Raw genomic sequence first — 14,376 nt, 5'->3', positions numbered from 1 at the left:
GAATTGATGCTGTTTTGAAGGCAAAGAGTGGGCAAGCCAAATCTTGATTTTATAATAAAATCTCTCTTCTGTTCATTCACCTTGCATTTTGTTAATTGATGAAAATCTTGTATTTTTGAAAGCATTCTTACTTTGTAGCGTTTTTTTCCACATCTGCCTAAAACTTTTGCAGAATATATATTATATACATACACACACACATACAGTTAGGTCCATATATATTTGGACAATGTCACAGCTTTTGCTATTTTAGCCGTTTACCAAAACATATTCACGTTACGTTTATATCTACTATATAAATGCCTCGTGGCGTGTGTATGGGGGGAAAAAAAACCAAGCTGCAGCGCCACCTGCTGGGCAGAGTTATACACTGACCTATATATTTCTTGAAGGAGAAGTGACAGTTGGGAGTGGTTGGTGGTTGCCAGGGGTGACAGTGGGGAGTTTTTAACACCTTAAGTAGCTTGATGAAGGATGTGGCGATAAAGATGAAGGATGAGGTGATGGAGAAAAATGATGAGGTGGTGACATGTGGACAAAACCACGTTAAAAAAGGGCGCTTGCGTCGGGAAGTAACGCTCTTCCCCTGAGGAGGCCTGGGCTAGGCCCAAATGCATGACAAGAACCTTTTTAACACCTTAAGTAGCTTGATTTGACTAGAATGCATGAGTATCATGCACGGGTTAACTTGTAATAAATATGGTCCTAAAGTGCAGACTATTGGCTTTAGTTTGAGATTATCGAAATATGGAGGACGTATATCACATCCAAATTGGAGGGTGTTGGATTTACAGCTGTTTAATATGTAGCCCCTCTTTTTCAAGGGACCAAAATTAATTGGATAATTGACTCGCACAGGTGTGGGCTATTCCTTTCTTATTTCTTCATCAGTTAAGCAGGCAAAAGGTCTGGAATTGATTCCAAGTTTGGCATTTGCATTTGGAAGCTGCTACTGTGAACACACAACATACGGTCAAAGAAGAGTTCAATGCAAGTGAAACAGGCCAGCCTTAGGGGTATATTTACTAAACTGCGGGTTTGAAAAAGTGGAGGTTGCCTATAGCAACCAATCAGATTCTAGCTGTCATTTTGTAGAATGCACTAAATCAGGCCTGTCCAACCTGCGGCCCTCCAGATGTTGTGAAACTACAAGTCCCAGCATGCCCTTCCAGCTTTCAACAGGTTGTCCACTGGCAAAGCATGCTGGGGCTTGTAGTTTCACAACACCTGGAGGGCCGCAGGTTGGACAGGCCTGCACTAAATGATAGCTAGAATCTGATTGGTTGCTATAGGCAACATCTCCACTTTTCCAAATCCGTAGTTTAGTAAATCTAGCCCTTAGACTCCAAACTAAATATCCATCAGAGAGATAGCAGGAACCTTAGGAGTGACTAAACCAACAGTTTGGTACATTCGGAAAAAAAAAAAAAAAAAAAGAATGCACTGGTGAGCTCGACAACACCAAAATACCTGGAAGGCCATAAAAGACAACAGTGGTGGATGATCACAGGATCCTTTCCATGGTAAAGAAAAACCCCATCACAACATCCTGCCAAGTGAAGAACACTCTCCAGGAAGTAGACATATCATTATCCAAGGCTACCATAAAGAGAAGACTTCATGATAGCAAATACAGAGGGTTCACCACAACGTGCAAATAATTCATAAGCCTCAATAATAGAAAGGCCGGATTAGACTTTGCCAAACAAAACATTTTAAAAAGCCAGCCCAGTTCTGGAACTGCATTCTTTAGACAGATGAAACTAAGATCAACCGGTTTCATAATGATGAGAAGAAAAAAAGTATGAGAGAAGGCTTGGAATGGCTCATGATCTGAAGCATACCATATATTCTGTAAAACATGATAGAGGCAGTGATATGACTAGTGTTTATTAATGATGTGACAAAAGACAGAAGCAGCCGGATGAATTCTGAAGTGTATATGGATATACTGCCTGCTTAGATTCAGCCAAATTCAGCAAAGTTGATTGGATGGCTCTTCACAGTATAGATGGACAATGACCCACAACATATTAGCAAAGAAGTGAAATATTCTGCAATGGCCGAGTTAATCACCTGATCTCAAACCAACCAAGCATGCATTTTGCTCAGTGAAGAGAAAACTAAAAGCATAAAGACCCACAAACAAACAACTCAAGACAACTGCAGTAAAGACCTGCCAACTCATAACAAAGGATATAACCCAAGCATTTGGTGATGTGCATGGGTTCCAGATATCAGGCAGTCACTGAATGCAAAGGATTTGCGACAAAGTATTAAAAATGAACATTTTATTTATGATTATATTAATTTGTCCAATTACATTTGAGTCCCTGAAAATAGGAGACGGTGTATAAAAATGGTTGCAATTCCTAAAAACGTTTCATACAATATTTTTTTTCAGCCCCTTGAATTAAAGCTGAAAGTCTGCACTTCAATTGTATCTCCATTGTTTAATCTCAAATCCATTGCGGTAGCGTACAGGGGAAAAATATTTTCGTCCCTAGCTGTGTGGCTGTGTATGTATGTGTATGTGTATGTGTATGTGTATGTGTATATATATATATATATATATATATATATATATATATATATATATATACATATACATACACACACACACACACACACACACATACATATATATATATATATATATATATATATACACACATACACACACACACACAGGCAGTGAATATAATGTATATCTACAGTAGCTATGATACTATCTGTGCTAATAGAGTAAAAGTAAACTGATGTTCTATACTATGCTTGCTACACTTTTTATATTGTGTGTAAGATTGTAACAAATAGAATGTTAATTTGCAAACAACACATTTGAAATGAAGCTACATCTTGTGTACAGTCTCTTGATAATTTAATCATAAGCTAATGATATAAATATTGTTTTTTACAGATTTAGAGCAGAAGAGGAATTGTAATCCTTGGTTTAAATCACCTCCTTACAAGCCGCCTACACCACTTATTTACGGATTGTCGTTCTTTACACTTGGCCCCTCCAGCGCCGCCAGTAACACAGCTATTTGCGGCTAGATCTGCTTGTCCATGGGGTCACAGCTGCGGCCAGTCATTCCCGGGTGTCTTTGTTTTTATGAGAGCAGTTTTACAAGTGGATGGTAACTTTTCTACTTTTCTATCATACAAGCCTGTGATATCCCACAAGCTTATGTATAACAGTCTTTATTATCTGCAGTGCTTTTTCCCCCAAGCATAAATAATCAGTCTTCTGATTCTCCATGAACTATGATTCTTGATCATCTTTCCCTGTTCCATATTGACAGATTATTGTTTGCCTAAATATGGAATATTCATTTTCCTGCATATATATCTGGATTTGACACATATACACATTATATATATATATATATATATATATATATCTCTGGATTTGACACGTGCAGTGTCAATTAATAATAAGACTGTACCTATCCTATTAGATTTGATTTTAGCTAGTGGTGGTAACCTGCAGGGGTTTATTCTGTATACATTGAGCACAGCCTTATGCATGTTTTTTATGCTTTATATATTACATTTGATGTTTTATATTGATGATCCGTGGTTATATTTGTATGTTCCGTATACATAATTATTATTCTATTATTTCCCTCCCGAAAAATGTATTTACATTTTTATGCAGTTGTCCTATTGATTATTTTTTGTTGTTGTTGTTTATTTGGGAGACTTGCACCCTCCCTTAACAGCTGCTGGACTATTGCACCTGTACCATCTGGTATATTTTTGGGCGCCTCTATCAAAAAGTTTTTTCTCTTTCTTGGTTTAAACCTGAACCTACCTCTGCAAGGAGATTATTGATGGTAATAGTTAGTGTGGCTGAATCACGTGAATCTACAGTGAAGTTGCTCGTAGGTGTAAAATACTTTTTTTTTTTTTTGTATTTAACTCTAAAGCATGTCTTATGTATTTACAGCTAGAGGTTTAACTCTGTCCAGTGCAAAAATGCAGATATCATCATCAACCTGTTAAACATGCACCTGTGTGATTTGCAATGATATGCGTCTTAAAAAGGCATATCTTAAAGATACGTGCATGTCACAATTGGACACATCTCCTAAGGGTCGTGGTTGACTGGTGTAGTCATACCCTTACTGTAATGCACTTTCATTTTTCTACAGAATGAGGAATAACTGAATCAAGATACCATTATTTACTTTTCAATAAAGAAAAATGAGTCCACTCCATAACTTTCAAATTGTTTCTAAACAGGTATATTGATTCAAGGTTCCAGGATTAAAAGTTCAAGTTGTATTTATCAACTAACAATTTGTCCCCAATGGAATCTTTAGAATTAAGTACTGTCAAATATAAGCTATAGATTATATAGTAATGTTTAAACCTATTTCACATTTTGTTAATACATAACTTGTCCAATATGTACATAGATATTGATATCCAAATATTGAGTATTTAGAATAAATTATTTTAGTCTACTTGGTGGTGCAACATTTCCTGAATGAGGGATCTGTGATCCTGGTTATACCTGTCCTTATTGCATTTGTAACTTTTTTAAAGTTTGACGAGAATGCAGTTTTTCTACAGTCACCTTGCACCCAAGCTTTCCTATCGAATTATACATATCTAATGCCATCTAAATATGGATTCTGATCCTCTCTGCAGCTTTAAAGGACTTGACCTTCCCCTAGCCAATTGCATAATTCAACACCATCAGTCAGAAAAAACGAACAACAGTTGTTCCCAGCCAGAAAGGTAATCAGGAGCGCTAGGGCTGCCCGCTGATTCAGTCTATCCTTGTTGATTGTGTTAAGAATGTGAGAACACATGGGTAGGCTAACGGATTTAACCTATTCCCAAACTCATGCATCATCTCCCCCTCAACCTCTATTGAAGTTGTGTAAGTCTTGAGAATAGTTCTAAATATACTTTTATATCAATAGCTATATATATTAGAAATTTTGCATCACAAACAAAATGACAAGGTTTCAAAACATTGCTCTACAGTTTATAATTGACAGTACTTAATTCTGATCACATGGGTGGCTTTTTACTAGTTGTATTTATCAAATCCAGTGTTAACAAACTAAAATGCAGTCACTACATAATGCTTGCAGAAGCTAACAAAGTCATAGGGCTAGATTTACTAAGCTGCGGGTTTGAAAAAGTGGGGATGTTGCCTATAGCAGCCAATCAGATTCTAGCTTTTATTTATTTAGTACATTCTACAAAATGACAGCTAGAAGCTGATTGGTTGCTATAGGCAACATCCCCACTTTTTCAAACCTGCAGCTTAGTAAATCTAGCCCATAATGTACATGTAAAACAGAAAATGTATTTCAGTTAATAACTAGAAACCCAAACCCACTTTGCATACAAAGAAATTAAGAAAACATTCAACCAAAGTACATTTATTTTAAGCTTTGGAAAATAACAATATAAAAAGTGAACTCTGGGTTTAGAAATATAAAATAATAGAAAATGTTTATTTTTCCCAATTCTATTATTTAAAACAAACATTAGCCATTTTCCCCCACAAAAATACAAGTACCTTCATTATTTTACATAAAAAAACAAAACAAAAAAAAAAAAAACCCCATCATGAGGTTTAGAAAATCCACATTATAATACAAACATAATCATTTGTTAACTTAACAAAATACACATCCTAAAAAAAAGATGCACATAATTTTACTTTTCTGTTCGCCACTCCATATTCACCAAGGAAATCTGTGCAAGAAACACAAGATCAGCAAAAACATGTTTGTGTCCTTCAATATGACCGACAACACAATGTTCTTCAAAGCTTCAGAAGATCTTGGGTATTCATAAGATTTCATGTGAATTTATATGTGTGCTGGTTAAGGAAAAATTTACAAACTCTACATTTTATTTTTTTAATAGAAATTTAATATAAATTTTCGAATACAATGCGGAAAGCAAAAAATAATTACAAAAAGACCAGCATAGTAATCATTGTACAAAGTAAACAAGCTGAAGTCACCAAGCAAGTGTAGCTAGTGTAAAGAATGCAAGACAGAAAAACAAACAATCACAAAACTGAAGAGAAAAAAAAAATGTGCAACTGTGTATTTTGAGTGGAGAAAAATGTAATGGAGACCAAAGGCACCCAAAAGGGCTATCATAGGGGAAGAGAAATATATGTAACAACAAAACCGGACAATTGGCTAAGACTAAAGGAAAAGGTCCCCGAGGGTCTTGAGAAGGGTCTCTTGGGGTAGATGGGCTGTTATAAATTAACCAGTCACACCAAATACCATATTCTGTTGATAAGCTGCAGTCTGGAGGAAGGTATCTGGACACTTCCACTGTTCTGAAACCATGCATCTGGCCGCATTGAGAATTTGCACGGAGAGTTTATCAGAGTATATATATAGCTCCTCCAGTGGGGAGCCAAGAAGGGAAGGACCATGGACATTTGGAAATCAGGAATTTAGTAATGTCACTAATAAGGATGGCTACACTAACTATCCCAGAAGTTTGGGCAGCACCACCAGATATGGAGAAAAGATCCCAAACCACCGCAACCTCTCCAGCATTGTGCCACACTGTGCATTTTGACAATATTTGAAACAAAAAGTTTTAAATAGGAGATGAATTTAATATCTTGGTGTTTTTTTAAATGACTATAATTCTATCATAGAACACTTTCAAATTTGGAAGAGTCCGTTTATGGAGCACATAAATATGAATGCGATATATTTGTGGAGAATAAAGTTTCAAAGCAAAACAAATCCAAAATACAAGGTGGTAATCGAATAGCTTGAAAACCTAAAACAATGCAGTTATTATTTTTCAGACACAGTACAATCTTTAACTGTAGGTGGTGCTATTGCCACTGAAGAAGCCATTAACACTCCACATATAACATGGAGCAATGTTACACAACAAGGGTTTTCTGTCTGAGAACTCGCTTAAAGTAACGGCTCATCGGTCATTAGTGCAGAAGAAACACAGCTCCTCAACAGCAAAGTAGTTTGGTAACTGACCCTCTTCCTCCAACCACAGCCCATTGTAAAGGACACTGCAGGTCGGTCAAAATAGAATTTCTGTACTGCCCACTCTTTCCTTACTAAGCCAGTGAATGTGTTTATAGGTGTCGTAGTGCAAAAGTTTGTTTTTCTTTTAATTTAAATGCGTATAATGTAGTAATCGATACTTTATGTAATGTAATACCATTTATGCTTTTGGCTTAAAAAAAACAACAACAAAACAAAAACACCTAACACACAAAAACCCTCATGAAAATAATTAAACCCCACCCCACCTTAAAAACATGCTTAGGGTAAATTTTACCAAGTGTATGTGTAAACAGGTGCTACCCATGTATTCCCACTACAACCTAGATGGACCATAAATGTAAGAATCATTCTGCACAGACAGGCTTTTTAATAAAATACAAGATACAGTCTTTGAGTTCATTATCTGTAAAGGACCTCTGTGGTTGATAGCACTGATTTTATGATACGACTTTATTACAACTTGTTATCTACAAAAGCAAAAAAGCAAAACTGTATTATGCATTGGATTCCCGTAGCTTTATAGACAACCTAAACACCAGCAGAATACTGAAGCTCACTATAAGACAGCAACAATGGTCACATTATTGTAAAGGATATGATTCATAATCCAATGTTTGTGTGAGAACTCCAGTGAGGACAAATTCGGCATTATGGACATCTGTTAGAAAGAAATGTAGACATTATATATTGTGCTCAATAAAATTTACAGCATTGGAAAAATACACCGCAAAAAGATTATACTTACCTATACTGCCAGTAAAATATTCTCTGCACAGATGAAGATCATTTTCACATGATATCAAGATAATCTCTGCTAAACTCTACAAAAGAACAGATGATGGTGGAATGAAAGAATGTATTTCTCTTGTTATATATTCAGACATCACTGGAACGATATAGTCTTTACTGATACACTAAATTCACTATATTTAACTGTGATCTCTTTCAAACTGAGTGATGTTAGGGGAGTTACTCACTTGGTCAGATTCTTCAGTACAAACAAAAAAGTTTTTTTTAACCATTTACAGTTGTATTTAAAATATTTTAAACAAACACACTTCCATTTTATATTTATTTTGTCTACTTCCTGACTGCACTAGGTCATGCTGTGCAGGTGTGCGACCTCTTTTCCCCCTACAAAGACTTACAGTGGTGTCTCTTATGAGAATACCCTGTGTAGAGATATCACAAGATGAGCTCCGTATACAAATCTCTGCTGTGAAAACCTCCTTGTTGTCACAACCCAGATCACAGGTCGTTATTTCTGCACCCAACCATCAAATTAGTGAAGTCTATTTTCCCCCTTTTGTGACCATCACAATGCAAAGTACCTATTTAGTTGCTGAACAGTCGCACTAAAGTAACAAACAGAGACATCACTGATCTGACTTTTGCTTTTTAAATATTTGCTGGACTCCACTGCACTTCAAACACTATGCAGCAGTCATTAGAGTGCATCATGTAATGGCTTCTGATTAAGGAACTGCCCCCTACATGGTTTTATATTTTAATTTATTGTGCAATATTCAAATATTTGCAAATGATTGTGTCTGCAAATTAAGTTCAGTTGCAAATTTCAAATTACAATATTTCAAATCTGTCTGCAGACTACATATACATACAAACACCCTAGTGGCTCACTCACACATATACTGTGACAATGGGTAAATGAGATGAGTTTGTAATGCGCTTTATCAATACAATCTATTGCACTGGCAGCACATGTCAATGTGCGTTCTGCAAAAGATCTGCGTCTCTCATCCACCCTCATTACATCCTCCCATTCCCGGTTACAGGACTTTTTTTGGGCTGCACCCACTCTATGGAACTCTCTCCCTCGCACAATAAGACTCTCCTCTGGTCTACAAACTTTCAAGCGTTCTCTGAAAACCTACCTATTCAGACAAGCTTATAATATTCCTCAACCACCTGCCTTACTGCCTGTTACACAATTTCACACAAGACAACTACCCCCTGACCAACATTGTTGTGTGACAGGATCATTTAGCTTATGAGTCACTTTTACCTTTGCAGTCTGGCTGGGCCCAGATGCAAAATGTAGACTTAACCTCATGTGTCAAACTCCCATTTTCCCATAGATTGTAAGCTTGCGAGCGGGGTCTTCTCACCTCTCTGTCTGTTTTACCCAGTTTGTTTATTAGTTTACTGTGTTTGTCCCCAATTGTAAAGCGCTACGGAATATGTTGGCGCTATATAAATAAATGATGATGATGAATGCATGAGAAATAGGCTGTGTTCTTACCATGTTCAAAAATTTTATATGCAGCAGTAAAATCTTAAAAACACAATGATGGAAGAGGCACCATTTACCCTTATTTGACCTTTTCAATGCATTTATTAACCCCAAAAAAAAATCTGACACTCTAAGTCCCCCGTACTCCATCTTTATCTATCTCTACCTTTTCATTTCCATGCTTTGACTATTCTCACCACTCTCGCGTATCGCTCCACTGTTACTCTAGACTATGCCATTTATACCTCTACCTCTCTTTCCCTCCCCTACTGAACATTCTCCCGTTATCTCATAGAGGTACAGCAGCCCCCTGTGTGGGGTCATGGCTCCCTAGTACTAGCTTCCACCTCCCACTCGCCCCTGGTCCCCTCCCCCTCCTCAAAAAAAAACCAGTAGTCTTTCTGACCTCTCTTGTGTGTCTAACTCTACACCATCTCTCTACTTTGTTTTTTTGGATTTCTTTACTATATGATAATGCTGGGTCATGAACACCTGGCGTTCACTAGAGATTTACAATGTGGTTACTTTAGTCGCATCATAAACTATGTATGCTTTGTTCATATTCCTTCCTTGCATTTATTGTCAATCATAGTTAAGGTTTCCAGTGACCTGTATTGTTACTGCCTGCTGTTATAGATAAAAAGTTAAAATAAATAAAATAAATAAAAATCCGATGTATGAATGAGCCCTAAGGGATACCAAAATCCAAACACCAGTACATTGTCATTTGTTTAGGGTATAAATTTCACTTACTTTGTTTTGTTTGTGCTCCACAATTTTCCGAAAGGAAGGGGGTTTAGTTAAGATTTTACCACCTGCACACTCCACGATAGATTTCATTGTTGACAAACTGGGACATATCCCAGGAGTAATGTAAAAATACTTGCCCTAAAAATAAAGATGAAAAGTGGTTTGCTTAATGGGTGGCTCTATTAATAGTTCAATCAAATAATGAAAACATTCTCCTAAACTCTAAGTTTTATCAAATGCTCTGTACGACTGTAGTTATGCTTATACTTAATTACAATAGCGCTCAAGAGTATGTGGATATTCCTATAATCTGAAATTGCTATTGCCGATTATGGACGTTTACTTACACAAGCTTGAAGTACTCGTGACTAAGGATATTCAAATTTACAGCAAACTTGTAACAGACATTTAGCTAGCTTGAAGATTTAGGTCACTGTACTGAAACGGTTATGGAATCTTACCTTGAAAAGGGGAGCAACACGTGCTCTTTTTAGGGACTCTTCTAAACTGAAGCAAAAGAGAACTTCAGCTTCAGCATCACGCAGTATGTAGCTCTGTTCCTCTGGGGGTAGGGGGATAAGAAAAACACTGGCTTTTTAAAAACCATGAAAACAGAGGCTGCAACATAACATTAATATAATTAATATGACTAAACTACATTTTAATTTACAACAGCGTTGTAGAATAAAGTTGTTTCTTTAGTTAGGAAAAAGATTACACTTTTACATGACTGTCTATGATATTCCCTTAACTGGTGCATCTCAGAATTAAGGCAGCTCTCCAGCTTATTCTGAATAGGACGAATAGATACACAAAGATGTATGGAAAGCTACAGGATTCACAAGTTTATTTCATTCTGACCCCACCCCCGACTATCTCAATCTACTTGTCCATACTTTCTACAACATCACTTATGACAAGCTTCTTACCCTAAAAGAACGGACAAACTAAAACATATTTGGGAGAAGTTTGGGAAATATTTTTTGGTATATTCTTCAGAAAGGAGAAAACCAGTGATATACAAATACAATTACAATTCACCCTCCCCATTTAGTACTGCAGGTCTCTCCTACTTACCAACAAATTTTTGGCACTTAAAACTTTCATCAAGCCACTCCGGAGTCACAATGTGCTTTGCTACAGAAATTGCAGTCAGAAATTTGACAGTTCTCGTGACTTTACTAGCAATTAAATGAGTGCATTTCTGTGCGGAGTCCACCACTTCTCCACCAAGAATATAGAGTTTCTGAAAAATACATTTAGACATACGGCAAAAATTAAACAGCACCCACATATAAAAAAAAAAACCAACAAAATGTCCCCAATATTAATTAGCTATGTATTTAGTATACAGCTTTATACTGTACCCACCGCAAAAAAAAACTATAAAACCTATATTTATAAGGCTGTATTGCAATGGCTGCCATGGAGGATTGAAGAGGAAAATATGAATCATGTTTAACAGTTCGTTCCTTTCAAGAGGCGAAGCTGCCTTATATACCATTTGGGAGACGTTATCTAACTCGTCTCAACCTAAACGGGGTAGGTATTCTACATATTGTAATGGCTGCCATGGAGGATTGAAGAGGAGAAGAATATTTTAATAAAGTGCTGAACATAAGGTTTGGGGAGTTTGGATTCATATTCAAATAAAAATGGTGGTGGTTACAAAAAAAAGTAAAGAAAAGAAAAGAAAAAAAGTTTTTCAGTATAATGGACAAAGGTCTAAGGAAATATAGTAAATGATCTATTTCAGTATAGCCTCTACATTTACTCCTCAGAAGTTAGAAGAGTAGCTGCAGAAGATGATGTGCACTGCTGTCTTGCCCACATGTAACAGATGTATGCCATTAGATATCTGCACTAAATGAATAGCTTTACCTTCACATACTGCTGGATTTGGGCTGGGTCAAACCCAGTGAACATTACATGAGGAGTCACATCAGGAGACAGTTTTTTAGTTGGAGGTGGTAGGTCTTCAATTCTGCAACCACAACATACAATTATTTAATAAACAAAATAAAGGACTATATGATACACTAATAATCACCAAGTGTAGATTAGGTAACATACGTTTAGTCATAGGACATTTAATGGTTTAAATGTAGCTCAAGGAAAACATTTAGGGAAATATTTTATGCTCCTGGACCATCCACTTTCTAATTTATTAAAAAAATTCTAATAAAGCAGACCGGGTCCTGAAACATTATATTTTTGCCTTCCTACATCTGTATACACTTTTATACCTTGGTCGTTTTGGTTGAACAGCTGGTACATTCTGCTTTGGCTTGAGAGGAATTCTGATACTCTGCAAAAATATATACAACAGAATATTACCCACATGTAAAAAAATATTACACTAAATATATTAGTTTATGCATGAACAGCTCATCTGTATGGTTATCAAAGTGTAATAAAATGAACATACCATTAGCACATCTGAAGATACCTTTATTGGTATTCTCCATGCATCTGTAAACAAAAATATAAAGCGTTACAATATGCAAATTCAAGGAAAAAACACCCCAAACAGCTAAACACAATGAAAAAAGCAATGAATTGAAAAGTACTGTTGAATCAACTTTGAATGCTAACAACTTGCATTAGCAAGTCTGATATTGGATTGTGTTTATGATTTTAATATAAAAAAAAACAAAACAAAAACAAAACACAGGAACTTAGTTATGTGAAACACAACATTTTGCAGCTTGTGTCTTAACATGCCAAACATAGAAAGCTGTTGAGAGCACAGTTATGTGACTTGATTACTGTTCCTCCATCATCAGTTCAGTAGAGAGGGAACAATGTTTTCCCACAACAGACAATGTAAAGAAAAGAATCAGAGCATAAAGGGCGACTGTCCACTGTCCTTCAAAAGATTTCAAGAAAATCGCCATCATGCATCCAAATGGTCATTTAAAAGTGAACTATTTATAAGTTCTATATATCATCTATAATTGCTCAGACACAGCTAGTTTTATTATGGAGAGTCTTTCTTTGAATTATTGATTTATGTTTTTAATGTTTCTGTGTATTTGATTTATTTTAGGTGATAATGTGTTTTATACATATTTCTAAATAAATTAGTTTTAAACTTTGAATGCGGCAGCTTTTTCTGTCATTTGTGTTTCTGAAGCTTATTAAATTAATCCAACAGGGGTTTATGAGCACTGTCTTTTGGTAGTAAATTTCTCAGACGTTTAGGCAGTCTCCTAGACAGCAACCTTTATCTTTAATAATATATATTTAAGATTATAAGGGTAAATATCATTAATATATATTAAATTTGTCAGCACCTGAGTTTGTGTATCTAAAGATCGTCCATTACACTTTATTTTAGAAGAATATTGTAAAGAATACTTAGAGAAGGCAATTGGTGATTGATGACTTGTTCACTAATTTTACTTTTTGTTTCATTAACAACGCAACAAGAAAACAGCAGCCTAGGAGTCACCATGACCAATGTCGCTGAACTTTCCACTTATTCCATTGAGACAACAACTTCTTAAATATTGACAAAATGCATAGTAAAAACTATAGTAAGAGAAATCCTACCAAGGAGATTTGAAACCAGATGAGATGAAGGAGCAAGTGGATCTTGAAGGTTGAATACTGTGTACCGGTTGTTCTGAATTTGACGTAATGCTTCAAAATTTCCAAGTAGAATGTCACAAAGCCATAGAGCATTGACACAGGGTATCCTCCATTCTTTAGCCTTCTCATACTTCAAACCACTGGGCCTAACAATGTATATATAGTGTTGTGGATTAGACAGTAACTCAATCTATTAAACAAACAAGTTCAGCTCTTCGTAAGCTCTAGCAACCAGCCATCATCATTAGTTCAAAGTTCAGTTTACAGTTTTACATGGCCACTCAAACAGTCTGTCCTACTTTGTCAATTCAGACATTGCTATATTTGTCAGCATTTAAGAGCAGAGGGTATAACTGTAAAATAGTCTCCCAAGCAAGAGTAGTTGAGAGTCATCATAGAGACATCTCTATAAGCAATAAAGAGAAGTAAATAAAGATACAATGAACCATCACTTACTCTTTACAAATGAGAACAGTGTTGCTACGACACAGATATCCAGTGTACTTGGCACCTGCCAAATAGGCCATCAGTTTGAGGTCATCTCTATCACTGTCCACAAACCCGGTCACTGAAATGATCTAGAAACAGAACAAAACCGTATTTCATGAATTGACATACTTTTCATGCTGCTCAAAAGTGTGATGGCAGACTTGTAATAACACAAACATCAAATAAAGATGTATACAGGTGAGTAAATGTAATATCCCTCCTTTCCTCCAGCAAGACTGGAGGAAAGGCCAG

At 36.1% G+C, this 14,376-nt stretch overlaps 1 protein-coding gene across 1 annotated transcript in view; it reads right to left on the bottom strand.

Annotated features, from left to right (window-relative positions):
• Nucleotides 1-5,599: 5,599 nt before the first annotated feature.
• PAXIP1 (PAX interacting protein 1) overlaps nt 5,600-14,376 on the bottom strand; it is a 29,142-nt gene continuing 20,365 nt past the window's right edge. Inside the window, exons 11-21 of the mRNA XM_075212133.1 lie at nt 14,092-14,213; nt 13,597-13,781; nt 12,470-12,513; nt 12,288-12,349; nt 11,923-12,025; nt 11,119-11,287; nt 10,503-10,603; nt 10,045-10,179; nt 7,783-7,858; nt 7,636-7,695; nt 5,600-5,847 (exon numbers count right to left, since the gene is read on the bottom strand). Of these exons, the coding sequence (XP_075068234.1) occupies nt 5,831-5,847; nt 7,636-7,695; nt 7,783-7,858; nt 10,045-10,179; nt 10,503-10,603; nt 11,119-11,287; nt 11,923-12,025; nt 12,288-12,349; nt 12,470-12,513; nt 13,597-13,781; nt 14,092-14,213 (1,074 nt within the window). The 3' untranslated portion in view covers nt 5,600-5,830. The remainder of the gene's footprint in view (nt 5,848-7,635; nt 7,696-7,782; nt 7,859-10,044; nt 10,180-10,502; nt 10,604-11,118; nt 11,288-11,922; nt 12,026-12,287; nt 12,350-12,469; nt 12,514-13,596; nt 13,782-14,091; nt 14,214-14,376) is intronic.

The sequence above is a fragment of the Mixophyes fleayi genome, chromosome 5, assembly GCF_038048845.1.
Source record: "Mixophyes fleayi isolate aMixFle1 chromosome 5, aMixFle1.hap1, whole genome shotgun sequence".
Lineage (NCBI taxonomy): Eukaryota > Metazoa > Chordata > Amphibia > Anura > Limnodynastidae > Mixophyes > Mixophyes fleayi.
The sequence above is the reverse complement of the archived record's forward strand: the minus strand, read 5'-3'. Positions and strand labels throughout refer to the sequence as shown.